The sequence below is a fragment of the Sabethes cyaneus genome, chromosome 1 (genome assembly GCF_943734655.1).
Source record: "Sabethes cyaneus chromosome 1, idSabCyanKW18_F2, whole genome shotgun sequence".
NCBI lineage: Eukaryota > Metazoa > Arthropoda > Insecta > Diptera > Culicidae > Sabethes > Sabethes cyaneus.
The window spans coordinates 162,009,849-162,035,038 of NC_071353.1; the positions used below are offsets into that span (position 1 = coordinate 162,009,849).

General features: G+C 43.2%; 1 protein-coding gene across 3 annotated transcripts; it reads right to left on the minus strand.

The window, feature by feature from the left end:
- Positions 1-143: 143 nt before the first annotated feature.
- On the minus strand, positions 144-22,461 carry LOC128744960 (protein big brother). 3 transcript variants are annotated; one of them, XM_053842034.1, is made up of 4 exons: positions 22,309-22,461; positions 22,033-22,224; positions 12,985-13,215; positions 144-938 (listed from the first exon to the last, which is right to left on the minus strand). In XM_053842034.1, the coding sequence occupies exons 2-4, from the start codon at positions 22,195-22,197 to the stop codon at positions 642-644; spliced, it is 693 nt and encodes a 230-aa protein (XP_053698009.1). In that variant the 5' UTR covers positions 22,198-22,224; positions 22,309-22,461; the 3' UTR covers positions 144-641. The 3 variants fall into 3 exon arrangements, with proteins under 3 accessions (XP_053698009.1, XP_053698008.1, XP_053698007.1); XM_053842033.1 differs by having other exon boundaries at positions 22,295-22,461; XM_053842032.1 differs by having other exon boundaries at positions 22,033-22,461.
- Positions 22,462-25,190: the final 2,729 nt, after the last annotated feature.

Consider the following 25,190-nt stretch of genomic DNA (forward strand, 5'->3'; position numbering starts at 1 on the left):
CAGTTGCTGATGACAAAATGTAGGTGGGACTGATAAATGATGTTGTTAACGAGTAACAGAACCGGGAAATGAATTTCTTTTCTCGTTGCCATTCTTACCAAACAACAGGTTTTGGTTCAATATTATCATAACAAAATGCTATCAAATGTATTGATACGTTTCTACTTAAAACCTATAAAGTTTGCCGCTTAAAAGTTCAGCAAAAGAAATAATCGTTCTTTGCTTTTTTTGGTTGAAGTTCGAATAAAATAATGTAAAAATCTCGCTTACGAATAACCTGTAAAAAAAACTTAAAATAAATGATTGCGAAAGTAAGTAGTTAACAACATCGAAATGTCGCCTGGTTTGTGCCACGTAGCGCGATCGGATTCCGAACTTTAAATCATATTTACATAACGCGATCGAAATGTTCAGCTGCTCTCTTTCTAAGTTTATTTAAATTGATGCCCTTTAATCATTTCACCAATAATTCGACATATCAGTTTCGATACATGTTAAAAAGAGATTAAAATTTCACCTTAACACCTGTGCCGGTTTCGTCCCAGCAGCAGTCCTACGGTCGTCGGGGCGGGGAGTATCAATTAGGAATCACACACACAGCTTTTTGCACCTTTGACGGAACGAGACGAATCGAACACCGTTTATCGCCTCCACATGCCCGTGGCACCGGTACCGACACCGACACCGATTCCGGAACCATTTCGGCGCATTTGTTCGAACTCGTCCTGAGTGGTTCGCTGGTAGCTTCTCTGCTTGTCCTCGAAGTCCCGCAGACGTTGATTGTAGCGGTCCAGTTGCTCCCGCAAGATGGCATCCTCTTGGGCGGCTCGCTTTTCGTCCAACTCCAGACAACCGATACCGTCCAGTCGTTCCATGTCCAGCCAACCGCGGAACCGAACGCACACTCCATTCATAATGAAGTGAGACTTAATATGGACCTGAAAGTAAAACGACAGAAAAAAAACAGCTGCTGAAGTTATTCTATTCCTAGGAAATCACACTTAATCTATGTTCGTCGAACTCCTTCGCCGTTTAGTAGGTAGGAAGCCCTTCACTTTAATAGCTCTGTATCTGTTTCGACATTCTCGAAACATTTGTCATCATCCACTTTCGAACCCGGTCCGCCGGAGTGGATGGATGGATGGATGCATGGAGAGCTCATTGAAAACCGATCCGCCGGTGTGTACGTTTTGTCATAACAACGGTTTACTTGCAGCACAGCGTGCCTGGATTTCCCCGTTCCGTACCCGTTCGCCCACCCACGTGCTACTCAACGCATGCACCGTGGGTCGGCTGTCAACCGTACGTAACGTTCATGTAAATCCCTGGGACCTCCACGGAAGCTGTTCTGTTGGTACTTTCCACCGATCCGTGTCGCGACTGATCTCGTGCCGTGCACGAGTTCTTTTCTCTATTTTCCCCGTCTCGTCCCGTATCGTTTCGTCTGTCTCGTTGTAAATTGACCCAATTAGAGAGTGGAATTTCCTCGACCTTCAGCGCTTCAGGAATGTGAATGTGTGACCCACCGACTCGGTCGGAAATTTGATACTTTTCAGCATCACTTGACTTGCGGGGCTCTGTTTGTTATGATCGTTCGGAACATGATCCCGGCCGGCCGGCCGGTCGACCGGCGGGCTGTCAAAAAGCGCGTCAGTTGTTAAGCAAACTTTAACTTGCTTGCATCCTTGCTTGATGGCTTGAAGATCAAGTGGTTTGCAACAACCAACAACAACAACAACGTTCGTTCTCGTTGGCCGGGACGGCCAATTAGGGGCACGCGATCTTTCGGAAATGCAACCTTCCTTATGGTCTCTCTGATGGCGAACAAAGTCAGCTGGCCAAGCAAGCGCATCCGACCGATTTGGCGAAGGCGGGTACAGTACTTAAGGGACATGGTTGTTCATTGCCTACTATGCCATATAAGCAATACTAGAACGAAGCTGTCACAGACGCATCAACACTTCTGCCGTTTTTTTTTGTTTTTGCCCTCTCTCTGGTTTGGGTGCAATCAAACTAAATGCGTTTGGCACAAGGAGGTTATTTGAATACTTAGGTACATACGGTCGGTCGGTCCAACCAAGTTCCGTTCGACCGAAAAAGGTTAATTGCAGTGCTGCCGGAACACGGCACTCGGCATGTCATTCGGTGTTATTGTTTGATGCTAAATGAGTGGAACTGAAGTGGGGCTCATTGCGTATGTTTTTTTGTTTCCTTATCCAAAGGTTGTTAGGCCTAATTGTTTGTCGGTTCAACAGCCGGAGAGAGCCGGTTGGGGTGCAGTCGAAGTTCGTCGTTCCGCCAGAGGAGGCGATAAGGGCGAAAACGATGCAAATCAGCAGCAATTTGCTGTGATGTGGTAATGATTTGTAAACAGACGGCGAGTGCGCTTTTCTGTTCCGTTTTTTTCGGGACACGACAAAAGGGTGTCACACACATTTCACTATTTGATAACGCAAGGGTTTTAGTTTTGCTTGAATTATATAATGAGGAACACTCAATTATCTTGAGTTTTCTGCTGTAGACAGTGCAGCTAAAGAAAGGGCGTTCTGAAACAATTACTATTTTAAAACCAAGTTGAAGCGTTTTGATGAAACCCAAACTGTATTCGAAATGTAGTCTTGATTTCCACGCGAGAGGTGGGAGTATTGTCTCGGGTTGCTCTGATTAGAAACCAAAGTGTCCAACTGTATGTTGGATTTCGAATTTGGCAACATTTCTCACGACAGTGCCAAAATCGAGACCCTTTTTAGATTCGAAAAAATTGAATGTAAATGCGTTAGAAATTGAGTAAATATTAAATTAATCAACGATTGCAACCATTTTATGCTTGAAAAGTCCACCAAGAGCTAGCCGTCAGGTGCAAGTAAGTTTTTGGCGACCTGCGGTAAGACGTAGTCCTACGGCAATAAAAATATTATTGTTCGAAACATTCTATAACAGCAAACTTTTTTTCATGAACACACTGAGGGCATCATTTTTACGTCATTTAAAGCATGTATGCCGAAACTGACTGATATATAAGCATATTTTTGTAAGGGAAATATTTTGTGTTGCCAAAAATGGTTACTTTTGTTGCCAAAATCGAGGCATGCCAAATTCGAAATCCTACTGTATTTGGTATTAAAAATTAATCAAACCAGCCTGACAATTAGGAGCGAACTTTGTCAGTGTAGGTATTAATTCTAGAAGCACAAAATAAACTAAACAAATATTGTTTTCTTCTCAGCGAAAATCTAAGTTTTTCGTTGAAAACAACTGTCTGATATTTCTAGCATCGCAGCAAGCTGCGACCGTGAATAGTCGCGACATATTGTTTCACGACAAGAATTTTCTCCTTTAAACATATTTATAAAAAATATTTCAAGAAAGTGGTTGGTGCTGAATGGATAAGTTTCAAGTGATTTAGAGAACCGACATACCTTTTTTGGATAAAGGGTGTCCCACATCAAATTGCATCACGGAAAAAAAAGAAAGCTGTAGAAAATTACCCATTGGGTTGAAGTAGTTTAGAGTGTATTGTTTGCACTGTATTTTTATCGCTGTCAGTTTCTCAAAAACTGGACAAAATGGCGTCACCCGAAAAGCAACGTCACAAGTCGCGAATTGATTTTGCGCGCAAGCTCCTGGAAAATCCTCAACTCTCTCATCGGGACATCGGAAAACAACTCGGCATCGTGTGATTAAACATTACTACGAAACTCTGCTGAGCATCGAACGGTAGGAGAAATGCGGTCAGAATGGTTGTTCTATAGGTGATCAGGGTCACAAGCGTGTCGTGAAAGGGTTTAAGCGGTATCCCAATGCTTCGGTCAGGGATGTGGCTAAAAAGTTGAATCTGTTCAAATCTTTCGTTCAGAAAGCCGAGGACCGGGAGGGACTGCATACGTACAAAGTGCAGAAGGCTCCAAATCGTGACAAACGGCATTATACGGTGGGAAAGTAACCCAGATGCTGACGAAGCCTCATTGTCTCATCAAGGATAATGAGACTTACGTCAAGGCGGACTTCCGGCAGCTTCCGGAGCTACTGTTTTTCACCGTCCAGCACAAGTTTGATGTTCCGGAGAAAGTAAGGAAGCAGAAACTTTCAAAATTTGCTAGGAGATACATGATTTGGATTTGGTTCTGCTCATCTGTCAAATAGAGTACGCCGTTCGTGACTACCGGGACTGTAAATGGGAAGGGTGTCTACAGAAGCGCCTGCTTCCTCTGTTGAAGCAACACGAGGGCGCTACGATCTTCTGGCCGGATCTAGCTTCGTGCCACTATTCAAAGGATGTCCTGGAGTGGTACGAAGGCAACGGGGTCACTTTTGTACGCAACGACATTAATCCCCCCCACCCTCCCCCCAACGCCCCGAAACTAAGTCCGATCGAAAAATATTGGGCTATTATGAAGTAGGCACTACGGAAGCATCCCAAGGACGTCAAATCTTGGGAAGACATCAAGAACAGGTGGGTTTCCATACAGAAGGAGCTGTCGCCAGATGTACAGAACCTTATAGGTGGAGTTCATTGGCGTTGCTACGAAATTTCCCTGGAGGGGGCCTAGGGGTGCCTTCCAGAAAAATTTCATTATAATCCTGTCACCGATAGCACAGGGTTTTGTAGGGAATTACCAAGCGGGATTTATGGGGACCTACGTAACTACGGATCAGATGTTCACCATCGGACAGATTTTACAGAAATGTCGGGACAACGTGCCCATGCATCACATCTTTATTGATTTCAAAGCAGTATAAGATACAGTCGATCAAGACCAGCTATGGCAGACACGGACACGATTTTCCGGATAAACTGACGCGATTGATCGGAGCTACATTAGATCGAGTGATGTGTTTCGTGCGTTTCTCGGAGACTTTCGAGTACCTTTGAGTCGCGGTGAAGGTTGAGACAAGGGAACGGTTTATGTTGCATGTTATTCAATATCGCTCTTGAGGGGGTTATCCGATGAAAATGGAGTATAGGAGGATTGAGCTAAAAATAAATGTGTTGAAGACGAAATACATGAAAAAAGGAGGCTCAAAGGAAACAAACGCGTGCCTCTCACGACGGTAACAGTTGACGGAAGATCCGAAATCGGATGTACTTGATCTTCGCAGAACGCAACGATAAAGAAGCATACGCCGCCGTACGAAGAATAGTGGTTCTTTATGAACTTGTAGCCGTGTCACTGCTCACGGAGGACATACGCGCCCTTGCCGTATTCGAGCAGAAGGTGCTACGGATGATGTTTGGCGGAGTACAAACGGAAAGCGGAGAGTGGTGGATAGGTGAATCACGAGATACAGGCACTGTTTGGAGAGATTCCTATCGTGCATTTGGCGAAAGTCAGTACGCTACGATGGGCCGGACAAATCGTAAGGATGCCGGACGACAGTGCGACGAAAATAGTTCCCTTTAAGAACTGCACTTGCACCGGGAACAGGGGGGCTCAACGTGCAAGATGCCTGGACCAGGTCGAAACTGATTTCCGACTTCTGAGACGACTGGGAAATTGGCGACGAGAAGCCTTATTCGAATGGAGACGAATGCTTCCAATGGGGACAATTTCTGGAGGGGGCCTGTAGAATTCTGGAGGGGGCCTGGTCTCCCAGGCTACGCCAATGGTGGAGTTAAGCGTAAAGTGCGAGCAAACGGTAATGGTATTGAAATAAATATGACAAGCTCGAGCTTTGAACTGGACTGAACACTCGATTGTACTGGACACAGAATTACAGCAGACATTAAAATAGGCTGGTCTGGACACTGATTGAACTGGTTTGGACATTAAAGCGGACTAGACTAGCTTCCAGGACTAGACTCGACAATTGATTGGACTGAACACCGCACAGGACAACGGATTGGAATAGGCACTGGACTGTCAGAGCAACTTCAGGGTTATCTCAGTGCCACTTCAGGGTTATTTCAGGGTCACTTCAAGGCTGTTTCAGAGTCATTTCAGGACCTCTACTGAGCCTGTACTTTAGGATGATTTCCGAGTCACTTTAGGGTTTTTAGAACCATTTTCGAGCCACTTCAGGATTTTTAATGAGCCACTTTAGAATCATTTCCGAACCACTTCAGGTTCAATTCTGAGCCACTTCAGGACCATTTCCGAGCCACTTCAGAAGTATTTCCGATTCGTTTCAAATCCATTTCCGATCAACTTTAGGACCATTTCCAATCCACTTCTGGACAAACGGGCGGTATCCTATGCTTATGCTTATGCTTATTTCCAATCCACTTCTGGACCATTTACAGGCCTCTTAAGGACCATTTCCGAGTTATATCAGATACACTTAAGGGCTATTTCAAAGCAAATTCAGGGCTATTTCAGTACCATTTCCAGTTTATTTCAGAGTCACTTCAAGGCCATTCCAGAGTCACTTCTGGACTGTTTAGAATCACTTCAGAACTTTTTCAGAACCACTTCAAAGCTAGTTCAGAGCCACTCCAGGGCTATTTCAGCACCGCTTCAGGGCTATTTCAGAACTACTTCAAGACTGTTTCCGAGCCATTCTAGGGCCACTTTAGGGCCACTTTAGGGTCATTTCAGAACCACTTCAGGGCTATTTCAATGCCATTTCAGGGCCACTTCAGGACAATTTCAGGACCATTTCACGACTGCTTTAGAGCTACTTCAAGGCTCTTTCAGAGCCACTTTATGGCCAATTCAAAGCTACTACTAGACTATTTCAGAACTACATCAGAGCTATTCGAGAGTCACTTCAAGGCTGTTTAAGAATCACTTTAGGACTATTTTAGTGCCACTTTAGAGCTATTCCAAAGCCACTTCAGGACTGTTTCAGAGGGCGTGTAGGGCGCTATATCTCTGCATATTAGCGTTGGTAAGAGGAAATGCTTATCAACTTAGGGACTATATTGACTCGTTTCATTATGCCTGATTTTTGTTTTCAGGTATAATAAGTTCAAGTTGTTATACAGTTTTCGCCTAAAGCCGTAAATCTCGCTTGTGCATAGTAGTTTTCAATATAAATTAACAAAAAATGGTTGTTTATTAGTAGCATTTCCATTATATTAGATTAATGATAAAAAGGATACATTTTAAAACTTAATTTTCGTAATTACTGGCTATATAAGAAGTTTTCAGTTTCACGAAAATCCAGCTTAGTTGCATATAATTCGAGCTTACGTACTTACAGTATCCATCTAGCTCCCTTCATCTACTAACTACAATTCCTTTCCCGAAATACTTGTGAAGATGCAGAGGATTCCCTGGTCTTTATTAGCAACAAGTATTGGACTAACATTCCTTCTCATCCCACCAGGACCCGCATTCGGACGTGGCCGGCGTCGGTATTGATCAGCATGCAGGGACCTGATAAGGATGCACAATGAGGAATAGCATGCTGTCCCAAGTATGCTCTTTCCAGCCATCATTTTGCAATTTTCATCGGTCCTGGTCAATAACGGAGTAGCAGCACACGGGCGGTATCCTATGCTTATGCTTATGCTTAATTCCGAGCCACTTCAGAAGCATTTCCGATTCCCTTCAAAATCATTTCAGATCAACTTTAGGACCTTCTTTTTTAATCTGATCGAAGCAGACTTTTGTCAGCTTCTGTGGTTGGCTCAGTAACTTTGACTATATGGTTAAACTTTAGGACCATTCCGAGCCACTTCAGGACCATTTTAGAGACATTTTAGAGCTATTTCAAAGCCACTCCAGGGCTATTTCAGTGCCATTTCAAGGTTATTTCAGAGTCACTTCAGGCCCTTTTCAGGTCACTTCAATGTTATTTCAGGGCTACTTCAGGGCTGCTTAGAGCCAGTTCAGAACGTTTTAAAACCACTTCAAAGCTGTTTCAGAGCAACTTCAGGGCTATTTCAGAACCGCTTCAAGATAGTTTCCGAGCCATTCTAAGATCACTTTAGGGTCATTTAAGAGCCACTTCAGGGCTATTGCAGTGTGATTTACGGTCACTTTAGGACAATTTTAGGGCCACTTCCCGACTCTTTCAGGGCCATTTCAGAGCTACTTCCAGACTGTTTCAGAACTATATCAGGGTTATTTCCGGGATGCTTCAGAGGCACTACAGGACTGTTTCCGAGCCACTTCTGGGCTATTTCAGAACAGCTTCAAGATAGTTTCTGAGCCATTGTAGGGTCACTTTAGAGCCATTTAAGAGCCACTTCAGGACTATTGCAGTGTCATTTCAGGGTCACTTTAGGACAATTTCAGCGCCACTTTACGACTATTTTAAAGCTACTTCAAGACTCTTTCAGGGCCATTTCAGAGCTACTTCCAGACTGTTTCAAAAGTATATCATGGTTATTTCCGGGATGTTTCAGAGCCACTACAGGACTGTTTCCGAGCCATTTCCGGGCAATTTCCAAGCCACTTCAGGATCATTTCAGACCCTTTCTAGGGCCACTTCAGGGCCATTTTCAAGGCACATCAGGACTAGTTCGGAGCCATTCTTGTGCCCCTTTAGGGCTATTTCAGTGCCACTTCAGGGCCATGTCCTATCCGCTTCAGGACCATTTCCGAGCCATTCCATGGCCACTTCAGGGCTATTTTCATGCAACTATTTCAGAGCCATTTCAGGACCCTTTCGAGTCACTTCAAGATTACTTCCCAGCCACGTCAGGACAATTTTCGGTGCCATTCCGGTGCCACTTTAGGGCTGTTTCCAAGCCACTTCAGGACCATTTCCGAGCTATTCTAAGACCACTTTGGGGTCATTTACAAGGCACATCAGGACTAGTTCCGAGCCATTCCTGTGCCACTTTAGGGCTATTTCAGTGCCACTTCAGGGCCATGTCCTATCCGCTTCAGGACCATTTCCGAGCCATTCCATGGCCACTTCAGGGCTATTTTCATGCAACTTTAGCGCTATTTCAGAGTCACTTCAGGACCCTTTTGAGTCACTTCAAGATTACTTCCCAGCCGCCAGGACAATTTTCGGTGGCATTTCGGTGCCCATTTAGGACTGTTTCAGTGCCACTTCCGGGCAATTTCCAAGCCATTTCAGGACCATTTCCGAGCTATTCTAGGACCACTTCGGGGCCATTTACAAGGCACATCAGGACTAGTTCCGAGCTATTCCGGTGCCACTTTAGGGTTATTTCAGTGCCATTTCCTAACTACTTCAGGAGCTACTTCCATTTCCGAGCCATTCCATGGCCACTTCATGGCTTCATGGCTATTTTTATGATCCTTCAGGGCTATTTCAGAGCCACTCCAGGGCTGTTACCAAGCCATTCCAGGGTCACTTTAGGGCTGTTTAAGAGTCACTTCAAGATTACTTCCCAGCCACGTCAGGACAATTTTCGGTGCCATTCCGGTGCCACTTTAGGGCTGTTTCCAAGCCACTTCAGGACCATTTCCGAGCTATTCTAAGACCACTTTGGGGTCATTTACAAGGCACATCAGGACTAGTTCCGAGCCATTCCTGTGCCACTTTAGGGCTATTTCAGTGCCACTTCAGGGCCATGTCCTATCCGCTTCAGGACCATTTCCGAGCCATTCCATGGCCACTTCAGGGCTATTTTCATGCAACTTTAGCGCTATTTCAGAGTCACTTCAGGACCCTTTTGAGTCACTTCAAGATTACTTCCCAGCCGCCAGGACAATTTTCGGTGGCATTTCGGTGCCCATTTAGGACTGTTTCAGTGCCACTTCCGGGCAATTTCCAAGCCATTTCAGGACCATTTCCGAGCTATTCTAGGACCACTTCGGGGCCATTTACAAGGCACATCAGGACTAGTTCCGAGCTATTCCGGTGCCACTTTAGGGTTATTTCAGTGCCATTTCCTAACTACTTCAGGAGCTACTTCCATTTCCGAGCCATTCCATGGCCACTTCATGGCTTCATGGCTATTTTTATGATCCTTCAGGGCTATTTCAGAGCCACTCCAGGGCTGTTACCAAGCCATTCCAGGGTCACTTTAGGGCTGTTTAAGAGTCACTTCAGGTCTATTTCAGTGCCACTTCTGGGCTATTTCAATGCCACTTTAGAGTCATTTCAGGGTCACTCCAGGGCTACTTCAGAGCTATTCCAGAGCCACTTCAGAGCCATTTCTTAGCCACTTCAGGATTATTTCCAAGGCACATCAGGATTAGTTCTGTGCCATTCCGTTGCCACTGAACACGCAACTGGTCTGAATTCTGACTGATTGTACTGCACTTGACTGAACGCAGGACTGTACTGAACACTGGATTGGACTGAACCCTGGACTAGACTAGACAACAGACCGCATTGGACACTGAACTGGATAGAATTGGACGTTGCAGTGGACCAAATTGGACGCAGTACCAACACTGAATTGGACTGGACTGGACGGGATTGGATTGGATGTTATATTGGAAACTGAGTTGGACTAGATTGGTCGGAAATGGGCGCTGGACTGGATTAGACCATACAATGGACTGGATATGAAAACTATATTGGACTGGAACTAGACTAGGTGCGACGCAGCACTAGTCCTGGCTGGACCGAACACTAGACTAGAATTAGCACTAGACTAAACTGGACACTGTACTTGATACTTTATAGAGAAACCGCCCAGTTAGCTTCGAGGTACGATGCTGGTGTAACAAGCCAGTCGTCGTATGTTCGAATCTTGGCTAGGCGGTGCTTGCTAGATAGAGTCAGTAGGATCGTTTGCAGCCGGCTGCAAAGCCTGTCAATAAAGAAGGGTAATGTCTAATGACGGTTTAAGCCCACGGCTTTTTGATATTTTATAGAACTGCAAATTGTACCAGACGAAACACAGGACTGGACAGAACAAATTACTGGATTAAGTACTCGTTTTTATTTCACTTTTCAGCATCTTTGGCTCGAGCAGCACGTGAGCATGTGTTTGGTTATTTCACTTTTACGTTTCTTGTCGCCAAACTCCCAGGCGTCTCGAAATTCACAGATTTGCTTCAACTCAGACAAACGTTAGCATACGTTTAGCTTCTCTGTTTCTTTTATAGTGGTGGGGGCGTCGTAATTGAAAATTACATACTTCGTGGTCCTTCGACTCTCGCTGCAGGGCGCGAACGCGAATTAATGGGGTCTTCTGCTACGATCAGTACCGTACCGTCAAAAGCATTTTATGCATCATTATACGCTCATCATTTACCACAGTCGACGCACAGAACGCACTAATTTTTCCTACAGTTTTCAGTTGCGTGCACTAGATGGGCCGAAGTTCCAACATGTTCTAGAACCAGTAAAGGTTTTTGAAAGTTCGTGCTGTTTTCTGACTAAAACTCTAGCCAAACTCGAGGTAACTAGCATTTCACGCTTACTGTAACGGACACAGGGCATCGACTCGAGTATAAAAACTATCGGGCATAACATTGGTTAATTGTACCCATAATATGCTCTCCTGTATCCTGTTCTGTTAAAGCGAAAGCGTTAGCGTAGGTCCTTCATAGGCGAGTACCAAGCTGGTTTTCGTGAGGATCGCTCCACGATGCATCAGACATTTACCCTGTGTTAGCTACTAGACACATTTCGGGAATACAACTTGCAGACCCTTGCAGATGATTATGTTTGTAGGCTTAAAGGCTGCGTACGATTCAGTCAATCGAAATGAGATCGTAACATATGGGATAACGAGATAAGCCACTATGAAAAACGACGAGTTACCGCTATAAATTGAGTTGTCTACGAATTACTGAAAAGGGAATAGCAAAAAATCGTACACTGAAGTATTCCAGTGTCGCAGAACAAACGACGGAATCGTCGCAAAAAGACTCCGCTACTGCAAAATTCTGTTATTGAAGCTTCCTTCTCGAAACTCGGAAAATTTTTTTGTTTCGTTGGTAAACGTAAAACTTTCATAACTTTTAAGGTGTATGAGTTCACGTTCCCTTTGCAAATCCTTAAAAAATCAGTATCAAAATAAGTAGAAAACAGTTATGTAAAGACAAATTTTATGAAAACTCGTGTTGCAACCAAACAAACTTCCCCAATACAGCGGCACTTTTCAGACAACTAGCGCTCGTCGTTTCGTGCTAAAGCATTGACACTAACGCTTAGAAATCGTATAAATTATTGTGCGAGATGATTCACAACGAAATCCCCATCAATCGAGCACCGCCGTACCGGCCCAGCCAGCAGTTCTTGGCCTCTCGCGACACAACTATAATGAATCCTCATTAGCATTTCACTCGGCTTGCCGGCAGCAGAAACCCGTTACCACCCGCACGCACACCATATCGCACAATGAGCCGTCGAAAAATGATTCATAAATCGCCCGTTTCACAATGCCGAGCATAAATTGACACCGAACTCGCAGTCGGAATCCATTCGGGCATCTTAGTGGACCCAAATCCGGCGACGGTTCGTCCGTCGCACGTACGAACAACACAAAAAAAATCCTAGAACGGTCACTTCCGGTCCGTTTATCTGAAATTAGCATTCTCTTTTAGAACTTTAAGAGCAGAAAATCGATTCGTTCTGAATCTTCATGGAAGGACCACCATCGCCCGTCGGAGCTTCCTAGTGCGCAGGTCCTGGAATGAAACCTTTTTTTTGTTTCAAACCCCGAACCCAGCCCAACATGGCTTCCCCGTCGAGTGCGCAGCTATTTATACGCATCAGCCCAGATTTGTGCAAAACTGTTCGTCGCAGCTTGCGACACAATAACAGTAACAGGAGAAAAAAAAAAACGAATGATGTTCATCATGTGTCACACCCGAGGGGGTGCACTTCACCCCCGACTCGGCCGGCCAAACCACTCGTCGTCCATCCAAGTCCATCCATTACCGGATCGATTTGTCCCTTTCCCATTCGAAACACATTCGACCGGGCATGAACCATAAATCATCCACACTTCTTGTGCTGTTTGTCAGTTTTTACAGATTTTCGAAATTGAAAATTTCAACATCGAACCAGCGGAGCAAAAAAAAAGGAAACCTCCACCCTAACAAATCGGATTCGTCGAGCCGTTTTCAAATTTGCTCCCAATTATACGCGCCTAATTGAGTTGTCAATCTCCGGGTTTCGTGTCCCAGCCCGTCCCGTCCCATCACGTATACGTACCTTGCCGTGCTCCTTGTCGAAATCGCACTCCTTCTCCAGTCCCAGGTGCGCCGGATGGTGATGGTGATGGTGGTGCGGGTGGTGGTACAGGCCATGGTTCGGGTTGAACACTAGCTGCAGGTTGATGCCGGTGGCAGCGAACGAGATTTCGGTGTGGCCCTCGCAGCAACCGGCCCGGAAGCGACCGCGCCGCTCCTCGATCGGGCGATCCCGGAAGCCGGTGTATCGGACCTGCGAGAGGAAAAAAAATAAAATAATAAAAAAACATTGTTAGTAAATTAGAGACGATTTGCATTGGCAATTGAATTTTCTGTCTGTGCCAACGACGACGACGGGATTCCCGCGCTTACAGACGTCGAGTCGTCGTGCGATACTCCGAACGGTGGTAATTCAGCGCGATTCAGTGTCGGTACGTGACGTCGTGTTGTGATTTTTTTTATTTATCGATTGTCAATAGATGGATATGTAAAACGTGATTCCAACTGCTGGATAAACCGTCACACGATCGGTTTGTATGATTTGTACTGATTGTGCTACGGACGGCCTACGGATGAGTGTGCTGTGCTGTGTCACATTGTTTGGGTTGGTTTATTATTATTATTATTTACTTGCGCTTTATGTCTGGCGCTTGCTATGATCAAATGTTTAATTCGGTGGAATTAGGCAATGTTTTTCTATTTGTTTGATGAATACACGGTAAAAAATCGTCACGTCCATTTTAAGTGTTCTTGCATTTAAATCAATTTGTTGTGCAGCACTACAATTCGAAGTGATTTAGTATTGATTTTGGAGAGTTTTCAAATTTTTAAACAAGAAACTAGCTATTGAAAACTATTCAATGGATATAACCATCGAATTGTAATGCATATCTATAGAATTTGCAATTATTTTTTTCGTAATTTACAAATGTCAAAAAATCGCGAAACATGAAAGCAGCAATCGGAAGCAAAATTAGAAACCCAAATGGAGAAAATACGTTTTCGTTCTAAATTATTGCTCTTCTTGAGTGTAAGTATGGCGAAATTATACCTGTGATCATAATCAATAAATTACTAACTGTTTTCAGGTTATAGAATTGATCACACGGGCCCCGAATTGATAGCAGCAATCAACCCGAGCTCAACTTTGTTTCGACATCAGAGTATTAAGCACAGGAATCCGGTTACTATCAGCGATTGAGGTTTTATTTGCATTATGTTTTGTATGTAATTATGTAATTGTTCAATTATGAGTAATAAATAAAGCAGCTTTACGAAAAATCAACATACAATCCTTTCTATCCATTTGACAGTTCAAAAGTTCAAAAGAAAGCACATTCGAAATTAAAGTGATTTTCTGTTGATTTCATCATACTTTGTGTTGATTCATTTTCAATAAATTTTCATTTCGAATCGTAATGTTTGGCAAGTAGTGCGAATTCAACGGTAAATCACTTCGCTTCAACGTGACAATTTTTTACCGTGTAGATTGTTATTGGTGTTGCTCCTAAGCAACCGAAATGACTGATGAGTGAGGGTTTTACCAGTGCTAATTTTTGATTTATTGCAGTTTCTGGTTGGACGTGACTTTTAGGCTTGGCGATTGGGTATAAGAAGCACGTAGCATCGCGTAAGAAAAACTGCCTAAATCGCTAATTTCACGTAAAAAAAGAGCGTAAATCGCCAAAAAAACAGCTTCTGTGTACTTTATTTTCTTATTTCCCGCAATGGGCATTGTGCTGCCATGAAGAGCATTACTTTCTTCGAACATCAGCAGCCGAACATGTAAACAACACTTAGAAACTTTGATAATAATTACTTTCATAATTCTTTATTGTTTCACCGTGAAGACAGATTGGTGAATGTTGTTTTTCTGAAGTCTAGATAAGGCTTCCTTGTTGCCTAATTTCTAGGCAAATGTGATTGCAACCGGATGATTTAACTATGAGTGGACAACTGGTACAGCACCGACAAGGCACCTATTAATCTATTTATATAAGAGGCTTATGTCTGTACCGAAAACCAGGTCTCTGACAGGACATCATAAAGGGCTTATCGGTAATTAAAAACAGGCCCCTGACAGGACATCATGTTTTCGTAGCAATGAGTTCTATTCTCAGTCACCTCACTGGTCGACTGCTGGACTGCTCGATTGCTCAACTGGTTGACTAGACTGCTCGATTTGATTGCTCAACTGGACTGCTTAACTGAACTGCTCGACTGAACTGTTCGATTCGACTGCTCGACACAACTGCTTGATTGGACAGATCGATTTGACTGATTAACTGAACAGCTCGAGTGGACTACTCGACTTAACTACTCGACCCGACTGCTTGACACATTTGCTTGACTTACTACTCGACCCGACTGCTCAACTTAACTGCACGATTAAACTGCTTGACTGGACTGTTCGATTCGACTGCTTGACTGGACACATGATTCATCTGCTCGACTCAACTGTTCGATTCGACGCTCGATTCAACTGCTTGATTCCACTGCTCGATTCAACTGCTTGATTCCACTGCTCGACTGGACTACTCGAATCAACTGCTTGAATGAACTGCTTGACTCAACTACTCGATTGGACTATTCGAATCGGTTGCTCGACTAGACTACTCGATTTAATTGCTCGACTCAACTGACAGCTTGATTCAACAGCTCGACTAGACTGCTCGATTTAACTGGTCGACTTAGCCACTCAACCCGACTGCTCGACTCAACTGCTTGACTTAACTATTTGATTCGACAGCTCGAATTAACTGCTCGAACTGTTCGACTCAACTGTTCTACTTAACTGCTCGACTGAACCGCTTGACCCGATTGCTCGACTCAACTGCTCGATTAGACTACTCGATTCAACTGCTCGTCTGGACTACTCGACTTAACTGCCCGATTAAACTGCTCGAGTGAACTGCTCGACTCGACTTCAACTGCCCAACTCGACTGCCCGACTCAACTGCTCGACTGGACAGTCCGATTAAACTGCTCGACTGGACTGCTTGATTTAACTGTTCGACTGATTTAACTGATCGACTACTCGACTCAACTGCTTGAGTTTTGTTTGATTCGACAGCTCGATTCAACTGGACTAGTCGACTCAACTGCTCGACTGGACTACTCGACTCGACTGTTTGTGTCAACTGCTCGACTCAACTGTTCGACTTAACCGCTTGACCCGACTGCTTGACTAAACCATTCGATTCGACTGCTGGACTAGACTACTCGATTCAACTGCTCGACTGGACTACTCGATTTAACGATTTAATATCACTCGATTTAACTGCTCTATTAAACTGCTCGACTGGACTGCTCGATTTAAATGGTTGACTTGACTGCTCGACTCGACTGCTCGACTCAACAGCTAGACCGAACTGCTGGACTTAACAGCTTGATTTAACTGCTAGACTAGACTGCTCGACTCGACTACTCGATTCAACTGCTCGACTTGAGTGTTCGACTCGACTGCTCGACTCGCCTGCTCAACTCGATTGCTTGTCGCGATATCATATGGTGTGTTTAGGAGTGTTAAATCAGACCGGACCAAGTTGCAAAATTTTAAAAAATGAGTTAATGATAGCAAACGTTCAAGAATTTTCAAAGCAACATTTTACTTTAATCAGACTACATAAATCTTGCAAACAGTCAGAAGTTTTTATTCAGTTAAATAAAATCCAGTACGACCATAAAAATTATTTGTTTCAATTTCCGGCTGACTCTTTTATGTACAAAATTCTTAGAGCTAAATTATGCAATATATTCTTATTATATATTATATATTCTCAACGAACAAATACAAAGATTAAACATCTTCGTAAACACTGACCAGTGGAATGTATCCGCAGTTTTCTGAATTATGAACGGACATTTATATTTTCCGGATCGTAAGATTCGCGCTCAACTAGTATTAAATAATTAACTATAATATCATGGTTTACAAACTCTAAGTTTTATTTTTGATTTCGATGGATCTTAATTTCAATTGAAACTGTTTCGATCGAGTTCTAGACTTAATCAAGAAGACCACTTTCTTTCGGTTTCGATTGAAAAACCGATCCATCGAAATCAAGAAAAAGGCTGTCTGCCTTTCAGGATTATATTTCTCCTCTTGTGCTTTTCGCGATTCTACCTACCATTTGCAATCGTGTGTTAAAAAAATTTCTTATTCATGTTAGCTTCTATTTTCGTACCCTTTTCGTGAATGACTGACCTTGACTGAGTTTCGCCGTGTGTTTGTCACAATTCTATCTTGTTTATTGATCAATCAATAGGCTTGTTTCAGCCCCAATGATTGTCAGGTTAACATATAAATAGCCAAGTCAAACCAAGTAAGTAAAATGCTATCAAACGTGTACAAATCGTTCGTAGGCTATGTTGCTGCTTGCTGCTTCGTCGTAATTGCCTATTCCCCTCCTATCCAGCAGAAATTATTTAAAATATCAGCATTTTTATGCCACACAATGCAAAACCAGTTATTCCCTAATATTTTCGTTTGTTGTCTATCATACGCGATCAATCAAGGTGAGCTGAGATCTATTTAAATGCTTTTTATCATTAAAGATGTCCTACCAGCCAAATTTCCTACGTTTTTTCGTGCGACGAAGAAGACAATGTCGACTAATCGTTTTAATTTCCGTCATTCATTAATGAAAATAACTCACGCAAGGCATTGTCGTTATTCTACAGCCAGGAAAGCTTGCCTGACTTGCAAAAATTTTGCAGAATAACATTTCTAATGCCGGCCTACACAAATACATGCGCGTTAGCTTCGTAAACATTGTTGTGATTTTTAGTTCGGACGATGAAAAATTTTGATGGACGGATTTTAAAACGGTACGACGAATCCAAGAAATAAAGTCAGTTGCGTAATTTCAATAATATGCTTCAATAATCGCTTTTCAGTGATTTCAAAGTTCACGGATCGGAAGGTAAGTGTGTTTTAGTCAAATCAGCATAAGAACTTTTCGAGTATTCATTAAATGAATCCAACAAATGATGAAAATTAGAATGGCTTTACTTAATACGACGGGAATTAGAAATAAACCCTAAAATAACTGTATATTCTTCGGGTTTTGTCTCCGCCGAAAACAGCATGCGTATCTTTCGAGTAGTATCTATCGTGCCAGACGGAAGTCGAATAATGCGGACACTTGATTGAAAGCCTGATGCAGACCGTCGTTCATGCTGTAATTAGTGCGAAGAGGTTGCAATCTTAACATTGAATTGTTCCGAATCGCTCATGATTGAACATTTGTGTTAATCTGTCCCACAGCGCAGGGCAGTCAATGCTCCCCTGTATGCTATCCGCAACAAACAGTGCTCTGGAGGTAGCCCTACGAAGACGGAGAGGTTCTATATCGACCAGCTGACAGCGGCTTTCATAGCTGGGAAGACGAACAGTATTCCAGAACTGACCGCACCAGCGAACAGTATAGCGATTTGAGGCAGTATATGTCAGAAATGTTTATCGTGATCTTAAAGATAAAGCCTAAGGACCTTGAGGCTTTAGCGACAACATACGAGATATGATGCTTGTACGTTAACTGCAAATCTAAGATAACACCCAAGACACGTTCTTTTACTGTGCATTCGAGCACATAACGAAACAGAATCGAATCTTTCTTTCGGGAAAATGTGATTGTTGAGCACTTCTCCGGGTTCACTATCATACAGCTCATGTCGCATCAAGTGGCAAAGGCCTCGGGTTGATTTTTAAGAAAGTGAAGAAGGTCGTCACTCGTCAGTCGAGCAGATCCGGAAGTACATTTTAAGATCATCTGCATACGAGAATCGTGTACCCTTGATGGCCAAATTAGTGTCGTGGAAATAAAGCCGAAAAATCAAAGGGCCTAGGTGGCTTCCTTGAGGTATATACCTGCCGAAGCTAACGCCTAGTTTATGTAGTTTTACAATTGTGATGGCGTGGTTTATCTTGTCAAAGACTGCCGACAGGTCGGTGTATAAAACATCTGTTTGAGCTCGTTGAGCCATACCTTCCGTTATGTATGATGTAAGAAATAGCAGATTAGTAGTGGCAGAGCGCTAGGAAGTGAAGTCATGCTGGTCAGCAGTTAGATATTGCTTAAACTTACAGAAAGCAGAGCTTCCATGACCACCAGCTCAAATAGTTTTGAGACTGCACTCAACGATGTGATGTGTCGACCGTTGTCTACAACTCGTTTACTTCCTTTTTTGTGTACAAGGTCAAGGAACATTTGTGCAAATTTCCAACACGGCGGGAAAATCCCACTGGAGATGGATATTCGAAATACGGAGAACGTCTATGTGTCTTATCAGGAATCTGGAAGGTACTCCAAGGGATCCAGGATTGAAGAACGGCTTGAGCATAGTAACGGCCTTCGAAATCATCTCGAAATTGATACCAATGGCACTCAACGTTTGACAATATATTTGGAACGTTGTTGGCTGCTAGAGCAACACGGTCCGCGCTGAATACCTAATTGGTGAAAACACCAGTAAACTCCTTGGAAAAGAAACGGCATATATCCTGAGAAGCGGCAGCAACTTCCCCGTTGTATTTACTTGATGACAGGAGCCTGGACTCTTTGCGTTGCTCGTTTAAGTAGTTCCAGAAAGACTTCGGGTGATGCTTCAATCTTCGTTGAATGTTGCGTTGATACCGCGAAAAGCATTGGCGACTGACACGCCTGTACAAACTGTTTATCCTCGCAAAGTGGAGTTTTAGTGAAAGCGTGCGGAACTGAATCGTTTTAATGCTACTCTTTTGTACGACTTCAGCCTCTTGGCACACGAATGAGCTATGTACTGCGGAGACTTCTTTCCGGTACGTGTCGATCGATAGCAGGGGCCTTGTCCTGTGAGTTTACGAAGCACAGGTCTAAGAAACGGTTGTTCTCGTTGACGCTATGGTTGACTTGATGAAGCATTGCACCATTATAGTTGTCAAGAAAATTCGTTGCACCAGCATGGACCGTAAAGTTTTCAGAATCAGGATAGAGAAAACCGCTATAGACGGGTTTCCACGAGATGTCTGCCAGTTTGAAGTCGCCCATCAAGCGGCGAAGTATTCCTTATAACTGAGTAGATCGGTTAGCAGTGAGCGTCAATTACATCGCGAACACAATCAGGTGGGATGTATAAGGCACTTAGAAAAAGTACATTCAGCATTCAGCTTGATGGCCATCCAAACCGGCTCTACACAGTTCCATGAGTCATTCTCGATGGTTCTCGCTTCCAATCCACGACAGACAGCTATTAGAACAGCACCGCCGGTAGATTTGCGGCTGTTTTTAGGGCTCCGATCACACCGGAAAACTTCGTAATCGGGTCCATAAACTTGACTGGAAACCGTCTGGAGAGTTGAGCCAAGTTTCGCGTATGACAATGACATCATAGCAGCGATCCGTACGAATTGTTGGTAGTTTTCAATATCGGATTTCATTCCGCCGACGTTTTGATAGAAGACGATATCTTGCTTGCGCCCTGGGGTCGGATGAATGCTGTTCATCTTTTGTACATTGTAAAATGGAGCAAACATTTTATTCGAATACCCATAGTAGCTCATAATTATAATTGCAATATTCAGGAAGAGAACAACTAGGAACTTAAAAGGTTTATTTGGGGTTCTACCTTCTGTAGCTTTGGAGATTCCGGTGTTTTCGATTATTGGTATTTTGTCTTTTAAACACTTGTTTGCACTCCTAAATCGCTACGAAAATAATGAAGGTTAGAAACCGCCATCTATAGTGACACAAAAGTTTGAACAGAAGCCTTGCTAAGAAGCAATCCAGTTTGCAGATTGCCAATTCAACGTTCAATGCCATCGGAGGTTTACAAAGAATTTAGAATACCAGGCAGAATACCACGTCGGCATGATAGTTAAGATAAGGGCACGTCAGCCGCCGAAAGTCCAGATTAAGGCGGCAATGCATAAATTTTATATTTCGCCTACTTCAACTTCAATACGCCTACGAGACTTCGGTTTTGATTAGGTTCTTACGCAAAAAACGACGCCAACTGTGTTGAACATGAAGAATAGTTGCACATTTTACGAACACGTTTCACTTTCAGGACATCAAATTTATTTAGGTTGACATTAGGGAAACAATTCGTGACCTGTTGGAACAGCAAGACTTTGTCACAGTTTTTCCGAAATGGAAACGAGACGTATAAAGTTGTCGTTCCAGACAACTGGGAAGCAAAAATGTGCTTACACGTGATTAGTTGATTCGTCAACTACGACAATTCTTGACGCGAACTTTTATAGATTCCTCATTTTCATAATCGGGTTCAATACGTTGAAAGATTTCTGATCGATTGATATAAATATCTTTCGAATTGGTTTAGAAATGACCGAGTTATTAGCCGCCAAAACCTGACCACTTATAATGACTTTCGTTTTTAGTTTTGCTTCAATGACCTTCCAGTAGAACAACGTTCAGAAAAAAATATACTCTTTTAATGAAAATTTCCACAAGGACGGTTCAATAAGATTACATAGTGTGTTTTGAACTTCGATCCCAACAACTACTGTTATTTTTTCCTTGTGTAGGTGTCCATCTAAGGGTTAAAACTGGGATGCTCTAAAATTCACCTCCCCTTTAAAAACATTCATTCTCATAAAGTGAGAATTACGGATAACGTTGTCATTATGATCGTTATCTTAAACAAAAAAATTTCGACGATTCTCGTTCGTTTTAAACCACAAAAATCAGGTGCTCCACCTTGTTTTTCCGTAGCAGGTAATTCTAGAGGCCAAACCTCTAATAATTATAAACTTAAATTGTTATTAGTACCACGTTCCGGAAAAAAATAAAGGCGTTGGGGGTGAAAATTCCCTTCGCCGAGTAAACATTCAGACAGGTAAAAACAAAAAAAACATTTCAACCGCTGCCTGTTCAATTTACAGAGGTTTCGGTAAAATCAATTGACGTAATTTTCAAAACCAAACTAATGGGCTGAATCCTCTTGATGTTTTTCATAAACCCAAAAAACCGAACCTTCAACGTAAACCTGTTTTAAAGATGACAACATAACCTGCAAATTCATCCCAAAACCAATAAAAACCGCTTGCAATGTAATAATAACTCACCTCACTATCGCGGCTCAGCTTCTTGAACAGGTCGTCGCTTTCGAATTTGTTCTTCTGGTCCGGCACGACGCGAGGCATTTTGAAGATGAACCTCGGCTTCGGCTGCTCGTATAATCCAATCGTGTCGAAGGGAATCATCCCCAGGGCGGCCGGGTCGTTCATCATCTTGGATGAAGAATTCGGTAGGCTAGGCTGATCAAAAACAAACAAAAATTCCTTCACTTATTTTCTTCAGTTGTTGTTGTTGTTGTTGTGCACACACAAAACGTCACTCACGACACTAAGTAGTCGAAGTCACAGGTCACCAGGACGGTTAAACAATGTAAAAGACACCCCCAAAGCACAGCACACCTTCGAGTAATTCGCCTACTTTGATTAAAGATTGTGATTTTTTTATTCCGACCTTCGTCAGTCGCACAACGGAACTGATTTACCCGTCACGAACCAGCGCTGAAAGTAAACTGATGATGCTGAAGCAATTCGCACTTCGCAATGCTGCAGTCGGCAGTACCCCGTTCGCTGATAGGTACAGAGCGCAATACATGGGAAGACCATGCGTATGGAGGATGGAGATGGAATGGAAAGAGGGATGAGAAACTCCACCCAACACCGGTTTTCGACCGGCTCTGCTGTTGGGTCGTTATGTACTGTCGCTAACAATAGCGCACCCTAACTGGGTGCGAGCTGGCAAGAGCAGCATAGCCACGCCTCCCTCTTTGGGTGGTGTGTTTACGTACATACATAATGATGGCTTGTGTGGCCAGTCAGTGCGGTGATGAGGGGTGCTGAAACAGTTTTTTACGACTAGATTTCGGTTGTTTGTTCGAGACGAGAGAGTTAAATGTGAAAAAGACTATTGGAAGGTGATGGTTTAGTTTTTGCCTTAAATGATTATTGTTATGTTATAACGAATAGGAACTACAATCGGTGAAATGTTTATATTAATTCTCTAAAAATGGTCCTACAGATGCTGCTGTTTAATGTCACATTACATTTATACATAGTTATTTCGGTGCATAATTCAGAATAGCAACGTATACCATATTTATTTTTAGAAGCACTGATCCTCCTACTTAAAGTTGTTAAACAAGAGGTGCTTTGATGTTGCATTGCAGCACAAAGCTACTGTAATAATTACTATGAATAATGTTTGAACTAAATACTAATTATATATTTTTAATAAGGCCGTACTCTACCATTTCAAATTAATGGATAAAAAAAACAAAGTATAGAAAATATTTGTTGTCTAGAAAAAAAATTTCTTCGCACAAATTTGAAATCTAGATTGTGATGCTAAATTAAGCAAAGTTTGAAACGAAATCCAGGACAGAATCTTCGCATCAGAAGACCATTTTTCTGACTGGAATAATTCTGCGACAGAGTTGAGTTAATCTCTAACTCATGTTGATATGTAGTTCATCTCCATCCACAAAACGCACATTAGAAAGCACGATCCCTTAATCCATCCGTCACTGTCGAGCATCACTTTCAACTCACTAGCTCAGGCAAATGCCATTTTGACAGCGCTTCTTCGCTTCCAAAAGTGTTCTCCGTCCGTAGCGATCTATGCGCGGTAGTTTACCGTATACTTTTGCTTAGCAGTCGAATAACGGAGTTATTACAACTAGCGTTGTGAAAGATATACTCAACCCGTATGCTTGTACTACCAAAACGTGCGAGGAAGATAAATACTGACTGCAAGTGAGTACGATCACGATGTTCATCTTGGTTAGCAAGTATTTGGTGGGCAAGTAGCTGGTGACCGCGGACAACAACACTAGGAAAGAGTTCTTCGCAAAAAGGTACCATTAAGATGTAAACGCAGCCGTATGAAACTGGCAAGGTACAGCACATTAGAACCGTAGTTCTTTTTGGACTTGAAGCTGTGATGCTGCTCATGGAGAACATACGCTCCTTTGCCGTGTTCCAGTGGAAGAGACTTCGGACGGAATTTGGTATAGAGTACAAACTGAAAGCGGAAAGTGGTGGGGGTATAGGAATCACGAGCTACAGGCACTGTGTTTGGAGAGATTCCCGTCGCACATGTGGCAAAATTTGGTTGGCCGGTCGACAGTACGACAAAAACGGTTCTCTTCAACAACCACTCGGGTACCAGGAACAGAGGGGCCCAACGTGCGAGGTGGCAGGACCCAATGGAAAGCGACTTGCACCTTCTGAGACGACTGGGAAATTGGCGACGAGTGACCCAAGATGGGCGAGTTGGATGAAGACGACTGCTTGAAACCATGCTGACTCCAACGAGGACGAATAGATCGTCATCTCAAGCAACAATTTGGGTTTTATTATACTCTTATGATAGCTTTCATGACCAAAATATGAAATTGTTATTAACGACGAACCAGAAGTGGTAGATGGGTTCGAGAATGTGGGATCGCTGGTGGCCGCGGACAGCAACACAAAACAAATGAGGAGATCCAGCGACGTATTCAAGCAGGACATCGAGTCTACTTTGCCCTTCGCAATACGGTACGATCAAGAGGCATAAGCCGCCGTACGAAGCTGACAATGTACAAACCCCTTACTAGACCGATAGTTTTTAGGGATTTAACAATGCGCACTGACGACATACACGCCCTTGCGGACGATATTTGGCGGAGTACAAGCTGGAAGTGAAGAGTGACGCAGGTGCATGAATCAAAGGACACTACTTAAGCAGACTACTAACGGATTTGGCGATAGTCGGTGAGGTACCGTGAACAGGATACGTTGAAAGGAAAACTACCGGCACTCAGAACAGAGGGACTCAACGTGCGATATGGCTTGACCGAGTCTAACCGACATTTTTTATTTTTTAAATAGAAAAAACTACAACTTCAGAAACGCCTGCGAAATGGGCGACGAGTAACCCGAAATCAAGTTGAATGAAGCTTAAAACAGCACGAATCATCCCGACTCTAAGCTGCTGACGACGACGAGGATCGTACAACCAGCCCTGCAAATTTTCATGTCCCGTCGCTACGCCCATGACTTCCGGACATCACATTGGCGATCTTTTGCCAAAATTGAACCTTCGGTGTGATTTTAGAGGAAAGAAATATGAAATATATTTTGTAACGCAATATATTGGCTATACCGAATGCAAAGTGGTGATTTGCTTCGACTGGCGTTTGTTTTGCGAAGTTGTTTTTCACTACGAG

Coding starts and splice junctions, on each gene's coding strand:
- LOC128744960 (XM_053842034.1), bottom strand. CDS start 22,197: ATGATGAACGACCCGGCCGCCCTGGGGATGATTCCCTTCGACACGATT. Junction 13,216..22,032: donor AGCTGAGCCGCGATAGTGAG/GTGAGTTATTAT, acceptor TTCCTCTCGCAG/GTCCGATACACCGGCTTCCG. Junction 939..12,984: donor TCGACAAGGAGCACGGCAAG/GTACGTATACGT, acceptor TTTTACTTTCAG/GTCCATATTAAGTCTCACTT.